This window comes from Zingiber officinale, chromosome 6A (assembly GCF_018446385.1).
Source record: "Zingiber officinale cultivar Zhangliang chromosome 6A, Zo_v1.1, whole genome shotgun sequence".
Lineage (NCBI taxonomy): Eukaryota > Viridiplantae > Streptophyta > Magnoliopsida > Zingiberales > Zingiberaceae > Zingiber > Zingiber officinale.
Genome location: NC_055997.1, coordinates 30,260,619 through 30,287,444, shown reverse-complemented (window position 1 = coordinate 30,287,444; position 26,826 = coordinate 30,260,619). Strand labels below are relative to the sequence as shown.

The window sequence follows — 26,826 nt, the reverse complement described above, 5'->3', positions numbered from 1 at the left end:
ATTGATGTGGAACCGCTTATAACGGGGTTGCAGTTAGGTTCCGGAGTGACGGTGGGAGTGCTGATTATCCCTTAAGGTGGCTATCTCTGTTGTTGGCTTCAGAATCGAGCCACTCGTCAGAAGGTCCGGAGGAGGCACCGAGTTGCTCGCCTCGTCGGGGCTCGAGTCGGTGTCTTTCTAGTCGAGCCCTCGTACCATTTTCTAAAGAAATATAGGACATACATAACTAATAGGATCATATTGCATAGCTATTGTTATCATGTTAGATGTTATCATATAAAAACAAGCTCTAGTCATCTATAAACATGAAAACAAACAAAGCACAAATAAAGTGAGAGATATTCTTACTTGGAAGCTGCAGGTTCAATGCTGATGTGTGTGTGAGGAAGTATGGAACTTTGCTCTGATACCACTCTGTAACGACCCACCTCCTACTAACTAAGCTGCGAGGCCGGGGGTTACATTATGCTGTGCTAAACTAAAAGGTGCGGAAAACTGTGCTAATTAAAATCTTACTCTGCTAATGACTATTACAGTCTGTAAGACTAGGTTCAAAGACCTTCCCATTGACATGCATACACTAGGGAAGGAACCCGAACTTTCGATTTGATCAAAAGACTGAAATGAGACCCTTCCAGCTGAAATCAGACACTCCAATCGATCAGCTGATCGATTGGAGTCATCTAATCGATCCGCTGATCGATTCAGCGTGCTACTGTGTACGGACAAAATTCTGGATCGATCGTCTGATCGATCCGGCCTGACTAATCGATCCATTGATCGATTCAACGCGCTACTGTGTGCGGGGGTAATATTTTGGATCGATCGGCTGATCGATCCAGCCGAGCCAATCGATCCAGTGATCGATTCCAGGGCTTTCTGTTCGCGACAGAACGAGTCCGGATCGATCGGCGGATCGATCCCGGAGCTTATTGTTCACGGTACAAACTCCTCAATCGATCAACTGATCGATCGAGAAGCCTCCAATCGATCGGCTGATCGATTGGGGTTTCTGATTTCGTACTCGGAGTCTGATTTCAGCACTGTTTCATGCCAAATTCACATGCATAGGTTCTAAGGTGGCTGGACAATATTCTAATATCAGATACTAGTATTCTAAGTATGATAACTAGTATTCTAGACATACTTTCACAATTCAAGGCATTTAGATAACTAAGCAAAGAGTAACAAGATAAGAAACGCTAAGTTTTTAAATGTTCTAATTCTTCCAAGATCTTTATTCCAAGTTCCATCCACACACGTCTTCATTGCATTGTCCTCCAGCCTCCGCTAATCCATCCTTCCTTTACCTTTATCTGCAGCAAGGGCATAGCCAGGGCTGGGCTTTACTGGGCTCTAGCCCAGTGCAGCCTACCAATGCCCAGCAATTTTAGGCCTTAATCTTGTTATGCTGGGCTGGACTTTAATGGGTTCAACATTTTTAGCCCAGGGTAATTGTTCAACTTGGCTACGCCATTGATCTGCAGTATAAGGAAAAGAAGTATCTGTAAGCTTGGGAGCTTAGTAAGAAACCATCTACATCACAAAATATGCATTCGATGCAATTTATGCTTTTAAAACATGCTACTTGAAATATATGTTGAACATTGCTAAACATGGATTCTAAAACATGGCATAATCACATACGATACATGGCAATCATAGCTAAGCATAAAACTATCATGTGGATCCATAAGAACTAAACTGAAATAAAAGCTGAGCTACACTACTGCTCACTAATGCAAAGCTGCTCTGTATTCACATAAACTATTTTGTGAAGCTTTAAAAAAAACTATTTATCATAAATAAATGAAAATACATAATCATGCTGCTGATGGGCCCGACAACTGTACTTGCTGTGCGCGCATCCCTAACTAAACCCGGGGTTGCAAATTCCGAATCTAGTAGGGTTTACTAGGTTATCTAAACCTAGGGACGACTATGGGAGCCCAACCCAATGGTCATCTAGTCCAGTACAGTGTCACTGCTAAAAGTAAAATACTGTTTTATAACTGAATTATCTTATCTTGCTATTTCTAGGTTATCTGAACCTAGAGCTAGGTTATCTGAACCTAGAGGCGACTGTGGGAGCCCACCCATTAGACCGTAGTCCCATATAAGCTGTAGCAAGACTAAATATGCTATTCTAAATGCTTCTACTGCATTTACTGATATATTAAAATGCCTACTGTAGCATTTTACTGAGCTAAACATTTTATCAAGCACTTGGTGTGCACTAGAACACACCCTACGTACTGAAAATCTGCATACTACTAAACTAATGCATAAAACACACAAATAGCTACTTATACTGCAGGTGAGAGGTTTCTTACCTCCTGCTCGAAGTTTCTTACAAATCTAAACGCTAGGTTTTCGGTAGAGAAGATCCCTTCGTTGATCTCCTCGCGTCTACGTGCCCTTCTCGCGGAGAGGAACATTCTCGTGCTGAAGTCGTCCCCGGAAGGTGCTCCTATAGCCCTTGGAACGAAACCCTAGGTTCCTTGGACTTGGGCGCCGAGAGGGTGAGGGAGAGACGAGTCGGCGGCGTGTGAGGGTTTGAGGAGAGGAAAAGTTGCGTTAAAACAATTCCTCACTTAACCTCCCTATTTATATTAAGTGGTTAATTCGGCCAACTTAAATATAAATCTAATTGTTTTCCTCTTCTTTAGCACACCCATGCTGGGGCCTCCTGGTTACTAGAGTCATCCATAAGGCATAAGGTCTAGTAGGTCTCGGGTTCAATTCCCGCTTAAGCTATTTTACGTTTCTATTTGTTTTTGCTACTTCCGCTACTCTAAAAATTCTGTAAAAATATCCTAAAATTTTAGAAAAATAGTAGAATATTTCTAAAAGTCTTTTGAGAATTTTCGGGCGTTCCAGATGTTGCACACCCGGTCTACTCCACATGACCAAAACCATTTTCATTTCTATTCTTTTGACATGGCCACGTGGCACATATGGCTGACATTGACTTCCTTCATTCATTGATCAAATTCGCCACAAACATCATTTCCTCTCCAAATTTGACTCCTGTAGATAGAAAATGCACAAGAACAGATCTCTGAACAAAGAAAAGTAAATATGCTAAAAGTAAAACAAGGAGTATGAAAATGCATAGATAAAGCATGCATAAAATATAGGAATGTGCGCCAAAACATGCTAAACAAATGTATAAAACCTACGCACATCAGTGATACTGCGTTGACACAAACGTCGATAGATACGAGTTAACATCCATCAAAAAATCGAGGTGAAAGTATATTTCAGATAGAGTATTTTCGAGTGATTGGAAGTCTGATGTACTTGATGAGTTGTGCACGACCAGACTTGGCCTACGCAGTAAGTAAATTGAGTAGATACACGAGTAATCCCGCTGTTGAATATTGGAAAGGGATAACAAGAGTACTGAGGTACTTAAGGTATACTCGTGAATATGGATTGCACTATACAAGATATCCTGCTGTGATCGAAGGATACAGCGATGTAAGTTGGTTATTTGATACAAAAGACTATAAGTATATGAGTGGATATATCTTTACTCTAGTAGGTGCAGCCATTTCCTAAAAATCTTCTAAGCAAATCGTAATAACCAGGTCCATAATGGCATCTGAGTTTGTAGCTCTTGACAAATGTGGTGAAGAGGCTGAATGACTACGACAATTCTTAGAAGATATTCCTAGATGGTCGAAACCTGTGCTGACAATTTGCATACATTGCGATAGTCAATCAGCAATTGGTCGGGCATAGAACCATATGTATAATGGTAAGTCTAGACATATACGTTGTGGGAATAATACTATTAGACAACTACTCTCAACGTGAGTTATCACTGTTGACTATGTGAAGTTAAAGGATAATCTAGCGGATCCACTAACCAAAGGGTTAAATCGAGAGTTAGTTGCAAGCTCATCATAAGGAATGAGTTTAATGTCGTTGTCAGCGATCAGTGCAGAGGACACCCAACTTATGCTGACTGGAGATTCCAAGAACTAGGTTCAAAGGGACAACTAATCTGCATTGACTAGACACACTATGGGGGATAACCCAATGAAACAGTGACTAGATCAAGGTAAGCCGATGACATTTTAATGATCAAGAAGAGTATATGACAACTCTTGAGGGATCACTTATGTGAGAAAGAAATGGGGCCGCTTCGAAGAGAATTGGAGGCACAATTCTTAGAGCTTCTCACAGAACTAGGTGTGTTAATGGCCAAGAACGAACACACTAATGAGAACTGAGTTGTATCATGGAGAGTCTTGAGTGAGATTTGTCACTGCTTACATAGACGACAATATAGTTCAAGGATATCGTGTCTACGATCAGCCAGTAAGCAACTAGATCTTCACAAGGGAAGGTTCAAAGGGTTAAACATACCTATCTTATACTTGACTCAACTGCTGAATGCTATCACATACCTTATCTCCATTCATGTGGGGGATTGTTGAATAGGTGTGAATGGAGAAGAGGTGGAAGAGGATAGAAGCTCCATTGTGAATGAGACTTTAGTCCCACATTGGGAGTTTCATGACATGTTGGTTTATATTGATTCACATGCATTGAAGATGTGAACAAATGTATGAGGAGAGACTCTCTCTCACACATGAGTGCGCAGAGGGGGTGCAAATCCAAGGTCCGGATTGTACTGAACAATGTTGACTCATGCGTGGGTACGACCTGCACGCATGGAATGCCGGACCGGTTGGGGCAAGTGCACGGGTACGATCTGCACGCGTCGAATGCCGGACCGGTCGGGGCAAAATTTACCCAAGTGGAACAACCAACATTTTGCCACGTAAACCTTTTGCTGCTGTGTAACTGATGCATTAAAGTCGATATTGATGCAGAATCAAAATGATCGAGCGATAATAAATGAAACAATGGGTGTTTCACTGCTCGACAAGTAATGGTCATTAATCAACCATTAACACTGTCGTTGATCTGAGCTCCTATATAAGGAGGCTGCAATCACAGGCAGAAGACACACAATAACATAAGCTGAAGCCCCTCCACCTTCATTCCCTCATCCTCTGTCGTACAACTCCTGCTCGGCAGAGTGCCCGTGATAGCATTTGAATGTCACTTAGTTCATCGTGACCACTAGTGCTTAGTGGAATTACGATTAACCGTTGTATCCTGGGAAACATACGCCTTGAGTAAGCCTCGAAGCGCAGCCGGAGGTGGGGTGAATCTGTTTCAAGGAAACTGTGTCAGTCGCAAGCCTCGATCAGTTCTCCCGGTTGGTCTCTTCATCCGCCCGATATGCCTCTCGTCAGACCTGTCTGTCCGCCCAATCTGCCTCTCGCTCGGCCGGTCTGCTTCACCCAACCTGCCTGTCTGTCCACCCGACCAGCCTATTGCTAGGACGACTACTTTGCCCAGTCGATCTCTTTCTGCCTCTCGATCGTGCTGCTCGATTGACCTTTCTGATCCGCTGCGCCCTCTCAGAATCTTCGCCCGACTAGTCTCTCTGACAGCTCGATCTATTTGCCCACCGACCTATCTGTTTCGCTCGGCCTGTCTCTCGATCCGATCGATCTCTCACTCGGCCAGTCTGCTCGATCGTAAATTAGTTCATAAAAATAACGTTACAGGTTAGTTTTTTTTTTCTAACCGTAAATTATTTCATTTTCTTTCATACTTCCTCTCAAGTAAACAACACAAAAAAGAGAGAGGATAAGGACAAAAAAAAAAAAAAAAAAAAAAAGTTAAATAAGGAATATATAATCTGAATTAGGAATATATAAAACCTTCGTCTCCCACTCCTGCCCTTTTCCGATCTCCACCTCCTGCCGCCGATCATCTTCATAACTTTTCTCCCGCCGGCGCATCTTGTCACCTCCTCCTCCTCTTCCTCCTCCATGGAATCCATCTTTCCCTCAGGAATCGTTGATATCCTCCCCCCGCGACACTCCCCTCCCCCTTGCTCGTGCACTTTTCTGGCCTTCCGCTCTGCGTGCTCCGTGAGGCTCTCTTCTCGTCAACATGACGCTCGCATCTTCTCCCTGAGGCTTCGATCCGTGTCCCGTGATGTTTCCGGGAGTGATGCGGGAGGAGATGAGGCGAACGGCTCTGTGATCCTCCCTGCTGCTGGAAGCTTGTCATCAAGCGAGGTACTGCATACGCCATACTCTGATTTATGACGTTGTATTATGGTTTTATTTTGTAGCTTTGACTCAGTTGTGAAATAAAAATAAATTCTTGGCTGCAACACAGAGATGCCGATGCCTTTTCTTTCTTTCTCAAAATATATTAACTTTGTCTTATGTTTGTCGTGCCACACGCTGACCATTCCTCTTGCCTGAGCTTAATATGATCTTTTAAGCATTCGAATACCAAAAAAGGTAATATTACCTGAGGGCTTTATTTGCAATTGAACTAGCAAAATGACGAAATATTTAATTTCATTCACTGTATACGACTTGTGGCTGGAAATGGTGCTTCTCAAGTCAAGTTCGACTCCAATCTAACTAGGCCCAACCTCTTTTCTAAATCCATTTTACGGCAGTGGACAGATTTCTTTCCCCCTTCTTTGTAAAAGCTTCCCATATTCCTATTATGGCAGAAACTTGGGTTGAGTCAAGGCTTGATTTTTATTTCTAAACTATGTCCAAGAAAGATTACGATGGTTATCTTTGGCAAATTCTTGTTGGTATAGTCTATCAAAAAGCTTTTTAATTGAAATTTGTTAATTCTATAGGAGATAATTCCTGACTTCATATCATTATTTATGAAAATCTGAATTACATTGATAGTCCAAGGGCAACGCCAGATTCTTCAACACTCCTTCTGTTATAAAATAAAAGAGTTAAATGAGCATGACAAACTACTTAAGCAAATGGTACTGAGGGTCCATATATTGGAAGTTCGTCAACAAATAATTAAAAGATCAATACCTTTAGAATTTCAATTATATATCTTAAACATATAGTATAGTTGCAAACTCTTGCTACATGTAGCTTGTTGTTTTCGCACAAGGCATTCATTTTCCTGGGTGTAAACACTTATGGTTGGTTTATTTCAAGATCAATTAGTTATTTTCTGTCAGTAATCTCATCAACTATCTTGCTTGGTACAACAACTTGGTAAATTTAAGACAATTTCACTGTTGATTGATGTATTTGCAAAAAAGATCAAAGCTATGAGTACATAACAGCCCCATAAGATCAATCATGCATCTTCAGACTTGTAGAAGTGAAATTAAACCAACTAGGAACTGAATAATGGAATTAAAGATAATGGAGAATGGATGACAGTTACTAGTTGCCACTTATTTCTGTAATGGTTATGTCTTGGTAAGCAACATATGGGTTAGTACTGCTATCTGTCCATGCCAAATGCTTTGAATTTAAGCCCCCACCCTTCGACCACCTCAACCACCAGTAGAAGAGACCCTGTCTCAAGTCTGACAGGCATGTGTTCACTGCAAATATAGTAGGAGCAAGACAAAAATTAGTAAGAACTAGTTAACATGAAAGCGCACATTTTTAATGTCGGTCGAATTAGTAATTCCTAACTACTAGTACTTGTAGAATCGAGGCACATAGGGGGGTGGTGAATCACGTGTATTTAAAAACTTATCTTTTTTTAACTTAAAGAAGTGTGAGTGCACAGCTGAAGAAAACAGAATAAGAAAAAAAACAACACATGTTCGATTTTACTTGGTTTGGAGCCTTTGGCGACTCCTACTCTAAGACCCAGGTTCTTTGGATCTTTCCGATGGGTAATTCACTATCAAATCACTTCTTTACGAAAGATAGGTTGGTAACAAGACTACCAACCTTAGAATATAATATGCAGAAAGAAAGCCAGAGTAATATAAAACAATAACTACACGTTACCCAAGTCTACGCTCGTTTGAGCACGTAGTAGCATTGTGTCGTTCTTGCGTCGTTGAGGCTCGAATGCAGCAGAGTATTGTCGTTTCGGAGCTTGAAGCGTAGTAGAAAATGTTGTTCTGTGAAGGTTGGTCGTACCCTTCTTTTAAGCAGTGTTGGAGGCACCTCCAAGGGTCCAGGGCGCCTCCAGCAGTGCTTATCCGATCTGTAACCTTCAATCTTTATCCGCGCAAGGCGTCTCCATCAGCTTTAAGTCACCTCTAATGCGCTCCGGGACGCCTCTAATACACTTTGAGGTGCCTCCCTGCAGCGAAACTCTATCCTTAAACTTTATCCGTGCGAGGGCGCCTCCATTCAACTCCAAGGCGCCTCCTTGTAGCTCTGAGGTGCCTCAAGCACTATTTATCTGAGGCTAACTTTTGCACTTTAGCTCCTGCAAAATATGTTAGATCAAATAACAAAGATACCATGTAAAATAGAGTTAGTGTATGAATCTTATGCGAAAAATAACACATAAACGCAGCAGAAAGATAGATCCCTCTAAATATCCACGTGAATACAGTATATACGTTTTTCTACTATACCAAATATAATAGTTACTTTTGTTGCGTGAACGGTACAATCCGGACAACAACTTTGATTCGATAGATCTTAGCGCGATCAGAACGTCTACGCTTCTATGGTATCCACACAAATATGTCCTTTGTTCGTCTCACAAACTTAGCCTGCAAAGAAGAACCATCTTCGTGATACTAGCCACTTAGATGATTCAGCCAAGAGAAGAAGAGGAAGAAGATCAAGAGTCTCATGAAAATTTCACTCAAAAGGGGTCTTTTATATTCATCTAATGATTACTAAGGGTTGTCTTTTGATCTTCTTCCATTAATGATGAATTAATCTCCATTAATCTTCATTAATCTTCTTAATAGGTTGGATTTAGTATATTGGATTAACTATTAATCCAATAACCCAATAAGTCATTGAGTCTAATCCATTAATCTAATGAGTCTAATCCGAATTTATTTGAATCTAACATAATGAGTTTATTTCAATCTAACACAATGAGTCAAATTCGGATTAGACTTAACTGTGTAATCTTAGGGCTCATCATATTTTAGTCAAACTAAAATATATCTTTCTCTAAATTAACATATTTTTTGTGTGTGTGACCCAATAGGTTCTCATAACATTGACAATGTATTTAAAATAACATTTTAGATACATAAAATTTAAAATAACATTTTAGATACATAAACAATGAGTGACATCTAATAATGCATCATTGCTACCCAAATGATGAGAATGTCGAGATTCAATCTAACCTTTCTGTGTCTATTATCTTGTATGACTTGGTCCTTTTATCTTTGATATCTAAATTGATCCATGAGGCATAGACCTCATTCTCTTATCAATCTTTGTGTTTCTTGATCTTCAAGTAGACTCACTTAACTAAATGAGCTCAATATCTTATATTGACTTATTTGAACATGACCATACATTTTAGTAATTCTACTTAATCAAGGGGCCCACAGATATCATTTCTGTCATATGGAAGGGATAGATCTCATCTACATCACTCACATCCTCCACATAACTTATTCCATACCCAGTGATCGACTTTATAGTCCATCTTGTTGCAGGTGATGTTTGCCGATACCAAAGTATACAACTTCTTATGTAGGAAACTATAGTGATTTCAGGCTCAAGGACTATTCATACCAATAGTCACTATGAGAATGTTCATACACACATATAATGATCCATGAAACATTTTCATGGCGGATGAATTCAGTACATATTCTCTAATATATATTCATGTGTCAACTTGATATCTTATATCCATGATTTGTGAGATTAAGTCATCAATTGACTTACATGCTAGTCTCAACGTATTAATAATGCCTTTGTAATGCTTGATAAGAATAGTTAAAAGTAGTTTTTTATATATATCTACAGTCTCCCACTATCAATTCAACTAATTGATATGCTGTAGACTAGAACCTACTACCCTAGGACCAATGTTGTTAGAGGCGCGAGGCGCACCGAGGTGCAAAGGGCTCCTAGAGCTTGAACATGAGGTTGATTACTACTAGACTACTGACACACTATGTCAAATATGATAACTATTAATATTCCACACACAAAATATCAAATATGGCAAGCAAAACACCCCCATGATAAATTTAATAAAAGTTTCAAACTTTCAAGTTTCAAGTTTCTAATCTAAACTAACAAAGTTTATCAAAACACGTGTAATAAGTCAAATTAATCATCAAGCTCAAGATCATCCTCATTGTATTCTTCTTCTTCTTCTTTATCTTCATCTTCTTCAAATTCAATTTCTTCTTCTTCTTCTTCATCTCTAAGTCTTAGAGATGAGTGTCTCATAGAGGAAGATGCATTTCCCTTCTCGACTTGTATAGGCCTAGCATGTGAACTAGAGGCAATGAATGCAATGTTTTTTCCTCTAGTGCAATATTTAGACTCTTTAACTCCACTAGTCCTAGCAACGACATCCCATGTCAAGTCATCACCTTCAAAAACCAACTCATCTTCTTCATTATCACTTTCTCCATCCATTCTGCCCATCAACCATTCATTACTGTCATTAATATTTGTCAAAGAGATGGGGTCAATTTTATCACGTGCGCCATACCGAAGTTTTAAGGCACGATTGTATTTCACAAATACCAAATCATTTAAGCGCTGTTGAGCTAGTCTATTCTTTTTTTTGCTGTGAATCTACAAAATGTCAAAAATCACAGTAAGTATAATAAAATAGCAAAAAATATTTTCTACTTATAAAAGTAACATACTAATAGTATTATACATTTATATTTATTACATACCTGCTCAAATACACTCCAATTGCGCTCACAGCCAGAAGCTACAAACTTTTGTAATTCTGGGCTATTTGCTCCATAGCATTCCCACCATTCTGCTGGAGATAATGCTCTTCTATGTCTAATTGCCACATTTCTCCCAAGTATCCCTTCTGCCTTTCGATATATAGAGAGTTGGGTAGTGATTTTATCTTGCTCGGTAATGCTTGGAACCAATCTCTCTATAGTTTCAAATAAATCATTCACTTCTCCACAGATATTTGAACCTGTGTATGAATAAAAATATTCTGGATTCAAATAATGTCCTGCAGCATGCAGAGGCCGATGAAGTTGGCATTCCCATCTCGTATCAATGATCTCGAATACTTCTTTGTATTTCTCTTCTTTCTCCTTAAAGGCCTTCATAATTGTTTCTTTTGCTCTATCCATAGCCTTATAAATATAGCCCATTGCAGGTTTTCTTTCGCCATCAACCAATCTCAGAACACGGACTAAAGGACCATATATCTTTAAAATATGCACAATACTACTCTAAAATCTAAGTGTCATGATGATTTTAGCTACCTTCTTCCTTGCCGCTTCTTTTGCCCATTTACTCTCTGTCCAATCCTTTGAAATGAATATTTTTCTTAAATTTTGCTTCTGTAGGTGCATCTTTTCAAGAGTGAGAAAAGCAGTAGCAAATCTTGTGACACCCGCCCGACAAAGCTCTTTTTGTCTTGTGAATTGCCTCAACATATTTAGCATGCCGGAGCGAACATAAATGTAATCATTCACACTCATTGCCTTCTTTAATGTTGCTTTAAAATCAAGCAATTTCCCAATATCTTCTAAGATTAAGTCGACGTAGTGAGTGTGCTCAATACAAGTGTGGCCTTTTTGCTTCTAATAACTTTCCTACAAAAGAAGTTAAAAAACTAGATAAGTTTAACATATATAAGAAAAAACATATTGATAAGAAAGAATTAAATAGATTCTAACCAGCAAACACATTGTTACTTGCACTATCCATAACAACTTGAGCAACATTTGCTTCTCCTACACGCTCCACAAATCGATCAAGCAACTGAAATATTTTCTCTCCAGTCTTTGCATAATCAGGAGCATCAACCAATTCGATGAAAACTGAACTTTTAGGAGAATTCACTAAAAAATTAATCAATGTCCTCTACCTTTTGTCTGTCTACCCATCTGCCATCAAACTACAACCATACTTGGTCCAATATGTTTCACACGATTTAATGTAATCATTTGTCACACTATCAATAGCCTTTTTTAGAAAAGGAACCCGCACCTCATAATAACTAGGTCCTTTTAGACCTATACCATATTGGCCAACCAAGTCCAACATCTTTTTGAAGCTTGAATAGTTAACGACATTAAAAGGAATTGCCGCATCATACATCCACTCAGTTATGACCATACAAGCTTGTTCCCTCAATTCTTTCTTATATGCTTCATTTATCGTAGTTTGTTTCTCTTTACCCTTTCTACTTTCAATATATTTTTTTTGCACATTAGGAGCAAAATACGTATCCATTGGACCTATGTGTCTTGGCCTTTTTTGCATATTCACTGATCTAGAACTTGCACTTGTACTTATAGGTGGTACAACTTTAGCTCCAATATCATCCATATCAATATCATCACCAAGAGGGTCTACATCCTCAAAGTCCAATGTCGCAAGTTTAGAAAGATTACTTTTCTCCGTCTTTTTCTCCATGAAATTTTTAATTTCTTCACATACATGAGGCGGACATCTTTTGCAAATCGTAGTATTTCGAAACTCCCCAACAAGATATTGTTTTGCACGATAAATACCCCCTTTTGTAACTTTTTGACAAAAGTTACAAATCAAATCATTTTTATTATCCGGATTAACTCTTTGAAAATAACTCCATGTCGGATCTTTTGATATGTATATTGGAGTATCACTACTCCTTCCATGATAATTGAACAAGAAAATAATCTGAAAAATTAAAAACAAAATAAAATAATACTGTACCAGTAATAGAAAAGTATTGTATGAGTAATAGAAAAATAGGAAAAAAGAAAAAGAAAAACAGAATTAAAAAAATGAAAAAATAGGAAAAAAAACAAAGCAGCACGAACGGACAACACAGCATGAGGTAGCACAGCAAAAAAATAAAAAAAAAAGGAGAAAAAAACAAAGCAGCACGAACGAACAACACAGCATGAGGCAGTACAAACGGAGAGCATAGCATGAGGCAACACAACAAAAAAATAAAAAAAAAATAGGAGAAAAAAATAAAGCAGCACGAACGGACAGCACAACATGCAGCACAACAAAAAAAATGAAAAAATAGGACAAAAAATAAAGCAAAAACGGATAGCACAGCAAGAACAAAACCTAAGAAAATGAAAAACAGGGGAAAAAAAAAAAATCGGACAGCGTGTTCTACACGAACCAGCAACTCAACGTTGAGAAGAAAAAATGGAAAACGAAGAAGAAAAGAAGATACCAGAAAAGAAAAGAAGAAGAAACAACGAAGAAAAACTGAAAAGTTAAAATGAAGAAGAGAAAAAAAAAGAAGAAAAGAAATAACAGAAGAAGAAGAAGATAGAAGAAAAGAGAAGAAGAAGAAGAAGAAGTGAAGAACAGAAAAACAAAAAAAAAAGAAAAAAACACATACCTGGGCGACGACACGACTCAGCAATGACGGCGGCGGACGAAATTGGCTCAGGTTTAGGTTTCTTCTTGTTCTTGCATTCTTTTCTTTCTTCTCTTTTATCCTTTTTTTCGTCTTCTTCATGCGTTCTCTTCTTCCCTTCTTGTGTTCTTTTCTTCTCTGTGCCCTAATTCCAAACCAATTTGGTTTGAAATGGTTTTTTTGGGTTAAAATCCAGAAATTATGCACGATCATGCCCGCGATCACGCCTCGATCGCGCCTCAGTTGAGGTGCAAAGGCGCCCTAGGCGCGCCTAGGTGGGCGCTTGACGAACAGTGCCCGCCTCACGTAGGAAAATGCATTTTTTCCAGCGCCTTGTGCGCCTGACACCTCAGGCGCACCTTTAACAACACTGCCTAGGACATTATTATACTTATTTATTTGACATAAATCTAAAATAAATATAATAACCATTGTCTTTTTTATTAATGAAATATGATACAAAAGTTCCATTGTCAATCATCTCATAATTGGCTCTAAGGGCTAATACTAATAGTTAGCTCATGAATAAAATAAATAAATTTATAACTTAGCTCCTGCCTTTTCACGATCAGGATCTAGTCAGGGTCTTAATTTAGACTTCCAAAATAGATTTAAGTTGGACTAGCATCTGCAGTCCCATTAGGCTCGTCGTTACTGGATTCTCTCTTCTAGTGCTTACCTCCACTTACCTGTCAAACATCGGGCCCTCTAGACCTGTTTGGGCTTTCTTTGGTCATGCTTAATGTCTGATTAATTTGATATACTACCTGCAACACTAAGTTAACACAATATATATAAAATAGCAGTGGTAACTATATTAAGAATTCTCTGGTTCGGTCGACGAGAAACTAGTTGGTCAGACATGTTCAAAGTTTACTCTTCCAAGACTTCTCATTACCTAGGGTTACCTTCTCATTACCTAAGGTTACCTTCTCATTACCTAGGGTTACCTCCTTCTAGGGCTACTTAGCTTCACTCAAACTTCCATTGCTTGGCTTCACTCATCAAGACTTCCACCATCGAGCTTCACTTATTAAGGCCTGACTTCACTCACTAGGATTTCCACTTGTCTAACCTCCAGTTAGAACTAATCACTTAGTAGACTTTTCACCTGTCGAACCTCTAGTTAGTAGACTTCTCATCCGCCTAACTTTCGGTTAGGACTTATCCTTGTTAGTCATCTAGTCTTGACTAGGCTTCTCTATTCTAAACATCAAATCCTTTGGATTAACCCTTAGTCAACTTGATCCGACATTGATATATTGTCAAACATCGAAACCTTAGAGGTCAATTGCACCAACAGTACTTACATCATGTCATATATCATATGCAAGATGGTCTTCTTGCTGGAAATAATGAAGAGCAATGTCATTCTTACTTTGTCTTAAAATTCTCCCATAACATTTGATGTTGATAGATCATGGGCTAAAATTTGGCACACCCCTCGTAATGTGGAACTACTTTAGATTGGCTATACTATGGTCAGCGCTGAGGCATTTTGTGATTGGATTGGTACATGAAACTGTATCCAGACAACATGGTGTTGTTATCTCAGGATGATCACAATGTTCATCAATCTTTTGTATCAAGATTAAGTTTCTAACATCTTTTATCTATATTCCATCATTTGTAATTGAATGTCTGGCTTGCCTGTATCATCCAAGCCACTCAGTTAAAGATTGTGTACCAAAGGTAAGAAACTCCCAGCTAGCCAGCCACACAGCTTTGAGTTGGATGCCATAGTGAGAGGACAGCAATATTTTCTTAACTCCACTGCTGGATTGTAGTCACTCATCCCTGTTTGGTGTCTTGTCTGTTGAATAGTGGTATAAGAAATATATGATGACATAACATATCAATCTTTTTTCTTCTTCCTTGCACGAGTGCAAATGTTGTGTAAAATTTACTGTTTGAGAAACCAACCTTTATTGGCTAATGATGGATCCTTTTTTTCTTGCCTAGTCATACAAAATCATAAACATATGGAACATGAGATCCTCATCCTATAATTAGGAAACAATAGATCTAATTCCAGCTGGATGTGCCCCATACTGTATATTAAAGTATGCTTTATAAAATGGAATATTTCAGATAAAAAAATAAAAGAACTAACATATTTTGAAGATCTTTTGATATATTGGCAATCTCAAAATTTTGACTTATTTTCTTAATGAACATCCAAGTTTTTTTTTTCAAAAAAAAAAATCATTCTGATCTTTATTATTAACAATTGAAGATTGATTCACATCTTGGTGGTGGTCTGGAGATGGATGTTTCAAGAAACCCAGAGCCAGTAAGACCTGTCACTGGAGGAAGTGGATCCAGAGCTGGATTATTCAGAACACCAATATCAGGTGGTGTACAAAGTGCAACATCTGCTCATGATCTACCTTCCCCAGCCTTAGCCGTCCGCAATCTTATGGAACAGGTGAGTCTTTCGGCAAATGCATGGAAAAGTAATCATGATCTTTTACAACCTATCTTCATAGCTGATAGTCTGACATGAATTTTTGCATTTAGTAGGTGGACCATCTATTGGATATATATATTTTTTTTCATTTCTGAATTTCCTTAAATGCCAGGCCAGATTTGCTCATTTGTGCACTGTCATGTCACGCATGCATCATCGTCGAGCAGGATATCCTTTTGGTTCATTAGTTGACTTTGCAGCAGACTCAATGGGCCGTAAGTTATTGACTTCTCTTAAACAATATGATTTGGCCTCAAATGGATTCAGATGTACCATTGATTATTAATTCCTGCAGATCCAATCTTTTCACTTTCACCGCTCGCTATTCATACCAGGAATCTTTTGGCAGATCCAAGATGTACTCTTGTAGTCCAAGTATGATAATATTGTTTAAAAAAGTTTGGCAGAGAAAGTCTTTAATTGGTGATATTCCTTGCCTAAATTACAGATTCCTGGTTGGAGTAGCTTATCAAATGCACGAGTGACAATTTTTGGTGATGTCACACCCCTTCCATCCAATCAGCAGGTTCTTTTCATCCCTCTTCCGTTGATCTTCACGCTGTTACATACTTGACCAAGTCTTATTGTAACAAAATATGTTTGTTCTTGTAGAGACTATCTTCTTTCTGTTTTATGTTTGTTAATGAGCTGTCCAGAATATTTTTAGTTTAAGATTGCAAAAAATAACTGCTAATACTATAAAAGTTTGATAGCTCAAGTATTTACTCTGTGTTTCTTCAACCAACATAAGGTAGATATATTTTAGATATATTTTCCAACTTTAGTGATAAATATGTTTGATGCTAAACCATTCAGATCTATGTGGGCTTTTGACTATCTTGGTTTTTTTTTTAACTTGTTAAATCCACGTTCCAGTCTTTACTTTTAATTTTGAAAGGGTTTTGTCCCTGTAGTCATATAATGTTTTGTATCAAAACCGAGTTCAATTTTCATACTTTGTAGCCGACTGGATATCCAATTCTCTACTCTGTGATATCATTATTATATCTGCAGTATTTACTGAATTATACCTAAATTCAGCTTGTTGCTAACTTTGTGATCTTTTGCTTTTTTTTTGGAATATCAAATAACTGCTTAGTTTACTTAGGTATCTTGTTTGTGTTAACTGTATATATACTTTAGCATGAATTTGATGTTACCATTACAGAAATTTCTTCTTCTGTAGGAATGGGCTCGTAAGCAATACATGGCAAAGCACCAGCAATGGGCATCCCATCAGTGGGGAAATTTCTACTACTATAGAATGCAGAATATAAGGTTTGAGTTTGATGACCTTGTTACTTGTACATCAGCTTAAGTCAGCTTCTGTTTCACGAGTTTGGTTTTGCATCATGTCATTCATATATGCTATGTTATGCTAAAATGATAGAAATTAGATATTTTGGCATTTTAAGCTAGACTGTTGGTGAAAAATCATTGAGAAACAAATTTCAACTCTTATTTGTTGTTTCAAATTTCTTTCACTATAGTTGAAAGCAAGGTATAATATTTTATTATAATTTGATTCTCAAGTTATTTTAGTTGCAACCAATACTTTTCTGTGATCAACAAGAATTGTAGGAAAAAGACAGGTAGAAGCATGAACTGATTAGACAGATTATTATTGCATTGTTTTAAATACCATTGTGTGCATACACAAAACATTTTGTTCTGCGCATTGCCCTTCGTGATTCTTTCGCCTTCACCTTCATCATTGAGCTTCGTAAGCTTCCTCCTTTCTCATGAGCTACACTTTTTTTTTTGTACTGAGCTTTGCCTGAGCTTTCTCCTTCACATGAGCTCCACTTGAACTTCCTCCTTTGTCACGAGCTCCGCTCGAGCATCTTTTGTCTTTGTCGTGAGATTGGATGAGCCGTGAGCTAGCTTTCGAGGCTCTTTACTCTATAGCCCAAGCATCTTGGTGATCCATTTCTGTGCTGAGGTTTACTGCAAAGGTGAGAGCTGTGAGTTCGCTGCAAAGGCAAGAGCTTCGCTCAAGCGTCTTTTTCGTTCCTTGTAAGAACCGATGAATTGTGAGTTATTTCTGCGACTCGCCATCTGAGTCCAAGCATTTCAGCGTACCCATTTTTGAGTCAGGAGTTCACCTTGAAGGAGCAAACTGCTTTTGCTATCTGAAACCTTGAGTTAGTTTCCTCCTGTTCTTCTATCTCCTTCCTCTTCTTCTTTTCCTCATCTTCCTCATGAGAGCAACCAACACCCAAACGAAATTGAATATAATACCAAAACCTTTTATTGTTCCAGTTTATATCCGATACTTCCGAACATATCATGCCTTTATAGTTTATACCATGATTTAGGTTGCCAAGTAGACACTTGAGATTGAATGGACCAATGATTCCTGGTAGACTTTGTATATAACAAAAGGTAGGTAGAAGTTTATACTGTGTTGATGGAATGCTACTGTTGCATGTGTTGATAGAACAAAATATCATAATGGTATTGTCATTCAATTACTTCTTTGATGTAATACATTGATGAATTGCAAATGGAAACCTGCAAAATTAATTAACAGAACATACATTTTCATTGTTACAAATACGATGCATCAATAGGCTGTCAAATCTTAGTTACAATAGAAAAACTTAGTTCCATCTAGAAATGCTTCAAAATAGTCATCCTACAAGACAAAATGAAGAAATTTTATGAAGTTGACCATTTTAGGTTTATGACTTCTGATCCAAGATGGATAAGTTTGGATGAATATTTTTTTGTAGGTTCAAAACCAAGAAAATGATTGTTCACTATAGCTGTAAAGCACCAGCTCTAGATAAAAGGAAAAAAAAATTCCGAATCCTCTCTGGAAGATTTTTTAATGTTTCCTTTACACTAAAGAATAGTTTTCATAGAAAGGTAATTCAGAGCACACCAAGCATAAACCTGATATTTGGTTCACACAAATTCCTAAGTTACCAATCTTACTACTCCCTTGGTAAATTTTTGGTTATTACATTTTTTTTTTGTTAACTAAGGCTCGATAAAGTGGACGATGAGATAGAGCTGCTTATATATATTTTGAATAAAATACAACATTCTAAATGGTATTCAAAGTTTGACATGAAATCAGGTTTCTGGCAGGTAAGGATGCATCCAGACTCTATAGAATGGGCGGCTTTTTCCTGCCCAGAAGGTCACTTTGAATGATTTGTTATGTCTTAAAATAGCTCCTCAAATTTTTCAACGAACAATGGATGATATTTTAGTCTTTTCCAAAACTAAACAAGAACACTATGTCCATTTACATACAATCTTTAATCTCTCTGAAAAACATGGTTTGATTATTTTCGAAAGAAAATGAAACTAGCAGTTACACATGTTGAATTTTTAAGGACCGAGATAGGCCAAGGACAAATCACCTTACAACCTCATATTTCAGCTAAAATTCTTGTTTTTCCAATAAAATGGAAGATACTAAGATATTAAGAGCATTTCTAAGTCTTCTAAATTATGCAAGACCCTACCTAAAAGATAGGAAAAATTAGTGGACCTTTATACAATAAGACGTCTTTGACTGGATAAAAACATTTCAACCAACAAGATATTGCTTTAGTTCAGCAAATTAAACAATTGGTTAAAATTATTCCTAAATTAACTTTACCTCTTGACTCAGATTATTTAATTATTGAAACAGATGGCTGTGAGACTGGCTGGAGCGGTATCTTATATCGCAAAACATCCAAATATGAACCTAAATAAACAGAAGCCTTATGCCGATATGCCTTTGGAAAATATCACGAAAAAGGACACTTGACATAATTAGATTATGAAATCTTAGCTGTTATTTACTACTTAGAAGCTTTTGTAACAAACCAGAAATTCTTATTAGAACAGGCTGTGAAGCCATAGTTAAATATGATCAACAAACTAAAACAGTCTGAAAGGGTCTCAGTACAAAGCGTTGGTTAAAATTTACAGATACTATAATCAACAAGGGACTTAAGATACAATGGGAGCATAATAAAGGGGTAAATAATTCCTTAGCAGATACCTTATCACGACTACTGCATTAACTTTTTACTTTTTGAGCTATTCTTACAAGATGGGCAGACCAAGGAAAGTTCGTACTTTTTCCACCAAAATCATGCGTTTTGGTACTCAGGATTTACAACTATTCACACAACCAGAAGATCATTTTCGATTTGCTGTCAGAGACAGACTTGATCACATCCAAAATTGTCTTATTGACAATATTTGACATATCCCTACACTTCCAGGAAGCTCTGGACATAAAATTGCTATGATTAACGCTTTTTTCAACTATTTCCTTACTACTATCCAAAAACCAGCAAGAAAGAATTTTTCCTGTTACGTGGTCTTTTCAGGACCTCAGGGGTATACTCTACATGGGAAGAAACCAACTTAGCCGTTCAAAACTTAGAACATCTATACTTTATGGGCTATTATTCGCTTGAAGAGGGTTTTACAGCAGCCCGAGCCCATCTAGGGCCACATTATATTAGTACCACTCTGCAAACGACACCAATACAAGCTACTAGCCATGATATAAATATTTTCACTTATGCTCAAATTGTACAACATACTCCTGAGAACAGCCCGGCGGAGACTTCAACAGAACACACCAGAGTATTTAACTTTAGCCCAACTTAAAGAACAAAACAAGACTACAACTTTACAAAGAGCATCTGAGATGCGCCTGGCAAGATTACCGAATACAATTCCTAAAGACATTCATACTTATGTTCGCAGTTTAGCTGAAAAATCTACTTTACAAACTTTTATCGAATTATATGAAGGCATGACCATTGTATCTGAAAGCTTTTCATAAAACACCTCCTGAAGGCATGACCATTGTATATGAAGCTGAATTCAGCCCAAAACTTAAATGCCAGAAGAAAGGATCACCTTGTCTGGAATCAGATAAATACAGATTGTCAATGCCAGCTTCTCTATGCTTTCAGAAGAGCTAACATGAATTATAAATCCTACATCACTACAGCTTACAAAGGGAGACAAATTACCCTTTTTACTCTTCTTGACTATGAACTCCTACATAAATTATGGGTTCATGACCCAGATTCAGTAAAAGATTTCCCAAAGAAACTTGGTATTGTTATTTCTACTGCTTTGGAAGAAGAAGAAACGTTTGTGGTATGCACATTTGACAGTACTCCTCCAGGATGGCTGGACATTTAGTTAAAATTGACGTTAATGAAGTTGGAGGTTACTAAGCCGAGCTAGAAGACTATCCTACAGACCTAGACTGCGATTGGGAAGCCCCTCCCTCCTTTTCTGACCAACTTAAACACTGGAGAGCTTCAGTCCAAGGAACGCAATGGGGCTGGGACCGAATTGAAGATCCCGATACTTATCTCCTGGTTGGAGAATCGTTTATCGAAAAAAAAATTATTGGCCGAAGGATATGGGTACCAGGTTTTTTCCTTTTCACTTTACTATTCAGCATACTACTCTGTTTTAACACTATTAGAAGAAGACAGAACGAATGAGTAACAAGAGGTTACAAGCTCCGCCCTTTCAGCCAGAGCCTACCGAGCTGCCTTAGCCAAACACAGAGCACCACTACAAGCCTCCGGCTCACAAGCACCATCGTTGGAGTATGTTGTACAATTTGAGCATAAGTGAAAATATTTATATCATGGCTAGTAGCTTGTATTGGTGTCGTTTGCAGAGTGGTACTAATAAGGAAATGTGGCCCTAGATGGGATCGGGCTGCTGTAAAAGCCTCTTCAAGCGAATAATAGCCCATAAAGTATAGATGTTCTAAGTTTTGAATGGCTAAGTTGGTTTCTTCCCATGTAGAGTATACCCCTGCCTGAGGTCCTGAAAAGACCATGTAACAGGAAAATTCCTGCTGGTTTTTGGATAGTAGTAAGGAAATAGTTGGAAAGAGCGTTAATCACAGCAATTTTATGTCCAGAGCTTCCTGGAAGTGTAGGGATATGTCAAATATTGTCAATAAGACAATTTTGGATGTGATCAAGTCTGTCTCTGACAGCAAATCGAAAATGACTTCTGGTTGTGTGAATAGCTGTAAATCCTGAGTACCAAAACGCATGATTTTGATGGAAAAAGTACGAACTTTCTTTGGTCTGCCCATCTTGTAAGAATAGCTCAAAAAGTAAAAAGTTAATGCAATGTCGTGATAAGGTATCTGCTAAGGAATTATTTACCCCTTTTATATGCTCTCATTGTATCTTAAGTCCCTTGTTGATTATAGTATCTGTAAATTTTAACCAACGCTTTGTACTGAGACCCTTTCAGACTGTTTTAGTTTGCTGATCATATTTAACTATGGCTTCACAGCCTGTTCTAATAAGAATTTCTGGTTTGTTACAAAAGCTTCTAAGCAGTAAATAACAGCTAAGATTTCATAATCTAATTATGTCAAGTGTCCTTTTTCGTGGTATTTTCCAAAGGCATATCGGCACAAGGCTTCTGTTTATTTAGGTTCATATTTGGATGTTTTGCGATATAAGATACCGCCCCAGCCAGTCTCACAGCCATCTGTTTCAATAATTAAATAATCTGAGTCAAGAGGTAAAGTTAATTTAGGAATAATTTTAACCAATTGTTTAATTTGCTGGACTAAAGCAATATCTTGTTGGTTGAAATGTTTTTGTCCAGTCAAAGACGTCTTATTGTATAAAGGCCCACTAATTTTTCCTATCTTTTAGGTAGGGTCTTGCATAATTTAGAAGACCTAGAAATGCTCTTAATATCTTAGTATCTTCCATTTTGTTGGAAAGACAAGAATTTTAGCTGAAATATGAGGTTGTAAGGTGATTTGTCCTTGGCCTATCTCGGCCCCTAAAAATTCAACATGTGTAACTGCTAGTTTCATTTTCTTTCGTAAAATAATCAAACCATGTTTTTCGGAGAGATTAAAGATTGTATGTAAATGGGCATAGTGTTCTTGTTTAGTTTTGGAAAAGACTAAAATATCATCTATGTAAACACAGGTGAAGTGAGAAACATTTTTAAAAATATCATCCATTGTTCGTTGAAAAATTTGAGGAGCTATTTTAAGACATAACAAGCCATTCAAAGTGACCTTTTGGGCAAGGAAAAAGTCGTCCATTTTATAGAGTCTGGGTGCATCTTTACCTGCCAGAAACATGATTTTATGTCAAATTTTGAATACCATTTAGAATGTTGTATTTTATTCAAAAGTTGGTCTTTATCTGGTATTTTGTAGTCATCTTCCTGGCAGTTATCATTTAGCCTTCTGTAGTTAAATACCATTCTGGATTGACCTCTTTTTTGTTCAGTTCTTTTTTTTACTATAAACGTCGGGCTTCTATGTCTGGAGGTAGATCTCTGAATGACACCTAAGTGTAGTAATTGTTAGATATGTGTTTTGCATTATTCAGTTTCTCAGTTTGTGTATCTTTTATATATATATATATATATATATATATATATATATATATATATATATATATTCTTTTTTTGCTTCAGCATATTTTTTATGTATTGATTTCCTATAAAATTTGTTTTCTCAAATCATATATTCCTGCTCATGATTCTAATATATATATATGATTTGAGAAAACAAATTTTATAGGAAATCAATACATAAAAAATATGCTGAAGCAAAAAAAGAATATATATATATATATATATATATATATATATGTATATTCTTTTTTTTGCTTCAGCATATTTTTTATGTATTGATTTCCTATAAAATTTGTTTTCTCAAATCATATATTCCTGCTCATGATTCTAATTACCACAATCCGGATTTCCAGTGATATTTATTTTATCGGAGGATTTGGGACGGTGGCGTGGATTGATGTGAACGAATATGAGGCCACCCAACCAGACAAGATTGCAGCTGATGGTGGAGAACAAAGTCTGAAGGTAGTCAACTGTACGATGTAAACTTCAATGGATCTGCTAGTAACTTGTCTATGCTGTGTAAATTTCCTTTCAACGGTTTCATGCAAGCATTGACATATTTTTATCATGCTGCTGTGCTGTCTTTGTTTCCTTATTTTGTTTGCACTTTACCACAGGAACTAAATGGTATCTTCTCAAAGCCACTTAAAGAACTCTTGTCTACAGAAACAGAGATAGATGATGCGGCTCTCATATCCATAGACAGCAAAGGCACTGATATAAGGGTTCGACAGGGTGCCCAGGTACATCACATGAAACCAGAGCTGGTCCTTATTGTTTAAAGGCCTGGGGTGAAATTATAAATTATGCCCCAATTTTATCTTTTGAGCATTGCTTCTTTCGAGTTTGCAATCACTGAATATGTGATAGATTTAATATTATTCTTTATCAATAATTAAAAGAAAGTATATATAAAAATTTAAATGCATGTTTGGTTTGCAGGTATAATTGGATTCCTAATGAATTTTCATAATAGTATTATTAACTTCACTTCAAATAATTGACTAGAATACAAATTTTGACAAAATAGTGGTTCCCTTTTACTTCAGCTTAGTTATTCCTTCCATCAACTTAAGTAATACTTATTTTAATCAATAAAATTTTGTTTCCAGAAATGAGATAAGGAAACTTGTTAGTTGTAAGTAGATTTTTTATTTTATGATGGTTGTTCCTTTTTTATTTATACACAAATTTCTGCAGTTCTAACATAAAACTACAAATGAAGCATCAAATTCTAAAACTGTGGATATAAATTTTTTTCCATTCCTACACTATTAAATTATTCATGAATAATAATTTTATTTGTAATCAATTTCATTGCGAATGTAAAAGGTGTTTACAAAAAACAATCAATTGAATTCTTAGTAAAAGAACACTGATTACAAAGAAAAATTTAACTTAAGAATGCAAAGAGATAAGCAAAGTAATGTAACACAAAATATTGACACTAAACTAGGAAATAATAAAAAAAAGTACAGCCTAGTCAGCTTACCTCTATAATCCTTATTTTCAAGGTCAACTTAGGAATTTAAAAGAACAAGAAGACCTATCACAAATATATTCACTTTTAACAGAGTGTTTAAGAATTAAATTTTTTATCCCAAAAAAAATTATATTTCACTTGATAAGAAAAATGAAAACTCAGTATAAATGAATTATAACTGAAAGTAAACAGTGCGTAATTATGGGATCTCAATTGAGCACCACCATCAATCTGCCTCTTTAAAACAACAATAACAACAAGGCGGAGGAATTCAGTTCAAATAGAAACAATAGCCATGGTCGTTAAGGTGTAGAAACAATTACCATGCACTTCTGTTACCATGAGCTTCTGTTTTGGGCCAAACTCATTATATGTATATGAAAAATACAGTGTGTAGAAAAAAGAAGAAGCATGATTAGCAAGAAAATGAAAAGCATGAGCGTTTACCGACAAGGGAGTTTCATCGCGGCGAGGGAGGACACAGCGGGGAAAATCAGCGACCCCATTTGGAATCTTGCCATAAAGTGAGGGAGGCAGGATTTCACCAAAGAAATCGTTCACCAACGGGTCCAACGTTCTAAAGACTGGAAGATTAGCGGCCCCACTTGGAATCTCGCCTGAAAGGTGGTTATTGCTGAGGTCGAGCCTGACTGCCTGACCAACCTTTTCAACTTCACAATAGAGCCCGTGACAGAGGCACAGAGCCAGAGAGTTGATTCTCGGCTTGTAATTGCTGCGGCGAGGGAGGTCTTGGTGAGGAGAAATGTGGGGTGAGTCGGTGAGAAAGCTAGGGCTTCGGTGTCTTGGCAAAGGATTCGGCGAGGAAGGAATTTTTTTTTAATTTTAAAAAGAATATATATATATTTATATAGATATAGATATATATAAGAATAGGCCCTTTACTTTTGGGCCCTGGGCAGGGGCTGACTCTGCATGAAACTCAGATAGTGTTACAATTTGGATCGTCCACCTTATCCTTTTGACAGCGGGTTATGATTATTTTAGCACGATTAGTTCAATAAATATCCTTTGCTCATTGTTGACTCCTCAAAAATCCTATCATCAAGTGAACTTGTAGTTACGAACCTCGCCAAAATTCTTTTAGATTTTAATAATATAATGGTCAAGTAATCCCTTCAACTGTAGCAAGAAAGCACTTCAAAGGAAAAAATTGGTGTTGCCGCTTAACAGTGACTATCCATTCGGTAATCGGAGAGGCAGATTTCTATTTTAAGTAAACTAGTTTATCGAGTAAGCTTGTTTGGCTGCAATGCATGATTCTTACTGTGCCATCAGACATATTTGTCGATTTGTTATGCATCTTCACCTTCTTAGACTCTCTCTCAATCTTGCAGTTCAACATTCAAAGGCTGTCATTTGAGGTGGAGCACTCGGTGGAGACTCTTGATGAAGCAAAGAAAGCACTGCAGAAGATCATCAAGAACAAGAGCTTCAAATTGGAAAGATCGTCTTAACGAACGTTCAAGGTTTTGCTGAGTCCCATTGACAAGGATGTGGTAAACCCAGGATAGAGCCAGTAAATAAGGATGCTTGTTCTTGCCTAGTGAGGGTAGGGACCTTGCAAAATGTATAAAAAGAGGGTGGGTGTGCTTCGGTTGTGATATGCCAATAATCATGTGGTGAATGAGATACATTTTGAACGGGCGGGTTGGGCTTTGCGTCAGATGGGAATTAAAATCCTATTTATTGTTGTTTGGTATTTAATTTATTGTTGTTTGGTATTTCATAATAATGTAAATGTTTTCTTTTTTCACACCACTGTGTCAATTCGGACGGATCGAGTTTGGGTCGGACCATAATTTATTTTAAATCCAATTTGAATTTGATTCGAATTCAACTCTAATATGATCAATCCGAATCTGATTAAATAATTTAAAAATATGATTCAAAATAATTTTTTATCTATTTTTTAATTATTTTTATTTTTATCTTAATATTTCATCTTATCATATTAATATATATAAAAATATATTAATTTTTAAAATTTAATTTAATTTAACACTAAAAATTAATATTAATATATATATATATATATATAAACATTTTAATTTTTAAAATTTAATTTAATTTAACATTAAAAATTAATATTAATATATATAAA

The 26,826-nt window shown here is 36.9% G+C and overlaps 1 protein-coding gene across 1 annotated transcript; it reads left to right on the top strand.

Moving 5' to 3' along the window:
• Window positions 1-5,749: 5,749 nt before the first annotated feature.
• Window positions 5,750-26,478, top strand: LOC121996206. The gene is made up of 10 exons (XM_042550070.1): window positions 5,750-6,113; window positions 15,590-15,781; window positions 15,936-16,038; window positions 16,119-16,198; window positions 16,272-16,349; window positions 17,010-17,101; window positions 18,559-18,618; window positions 23,572-23,683; window positions 23,839-23,964; window positions 26,060-26,478. The coding sequence occupies exons 1-10, from the start codon at window positions 5,862-5,864 to the stop codon at window positions 26,177-26,179; spliced, it is 1,215 nt and encodes a 404-aa protein (XP_042406004.1). The 5' UTR covers window positions 5,750-5,861; the 3' UTR covers window positions 26,180-26,478.
• Window positions 26,479-26,826: the final 348 nt, after the last annotated feature.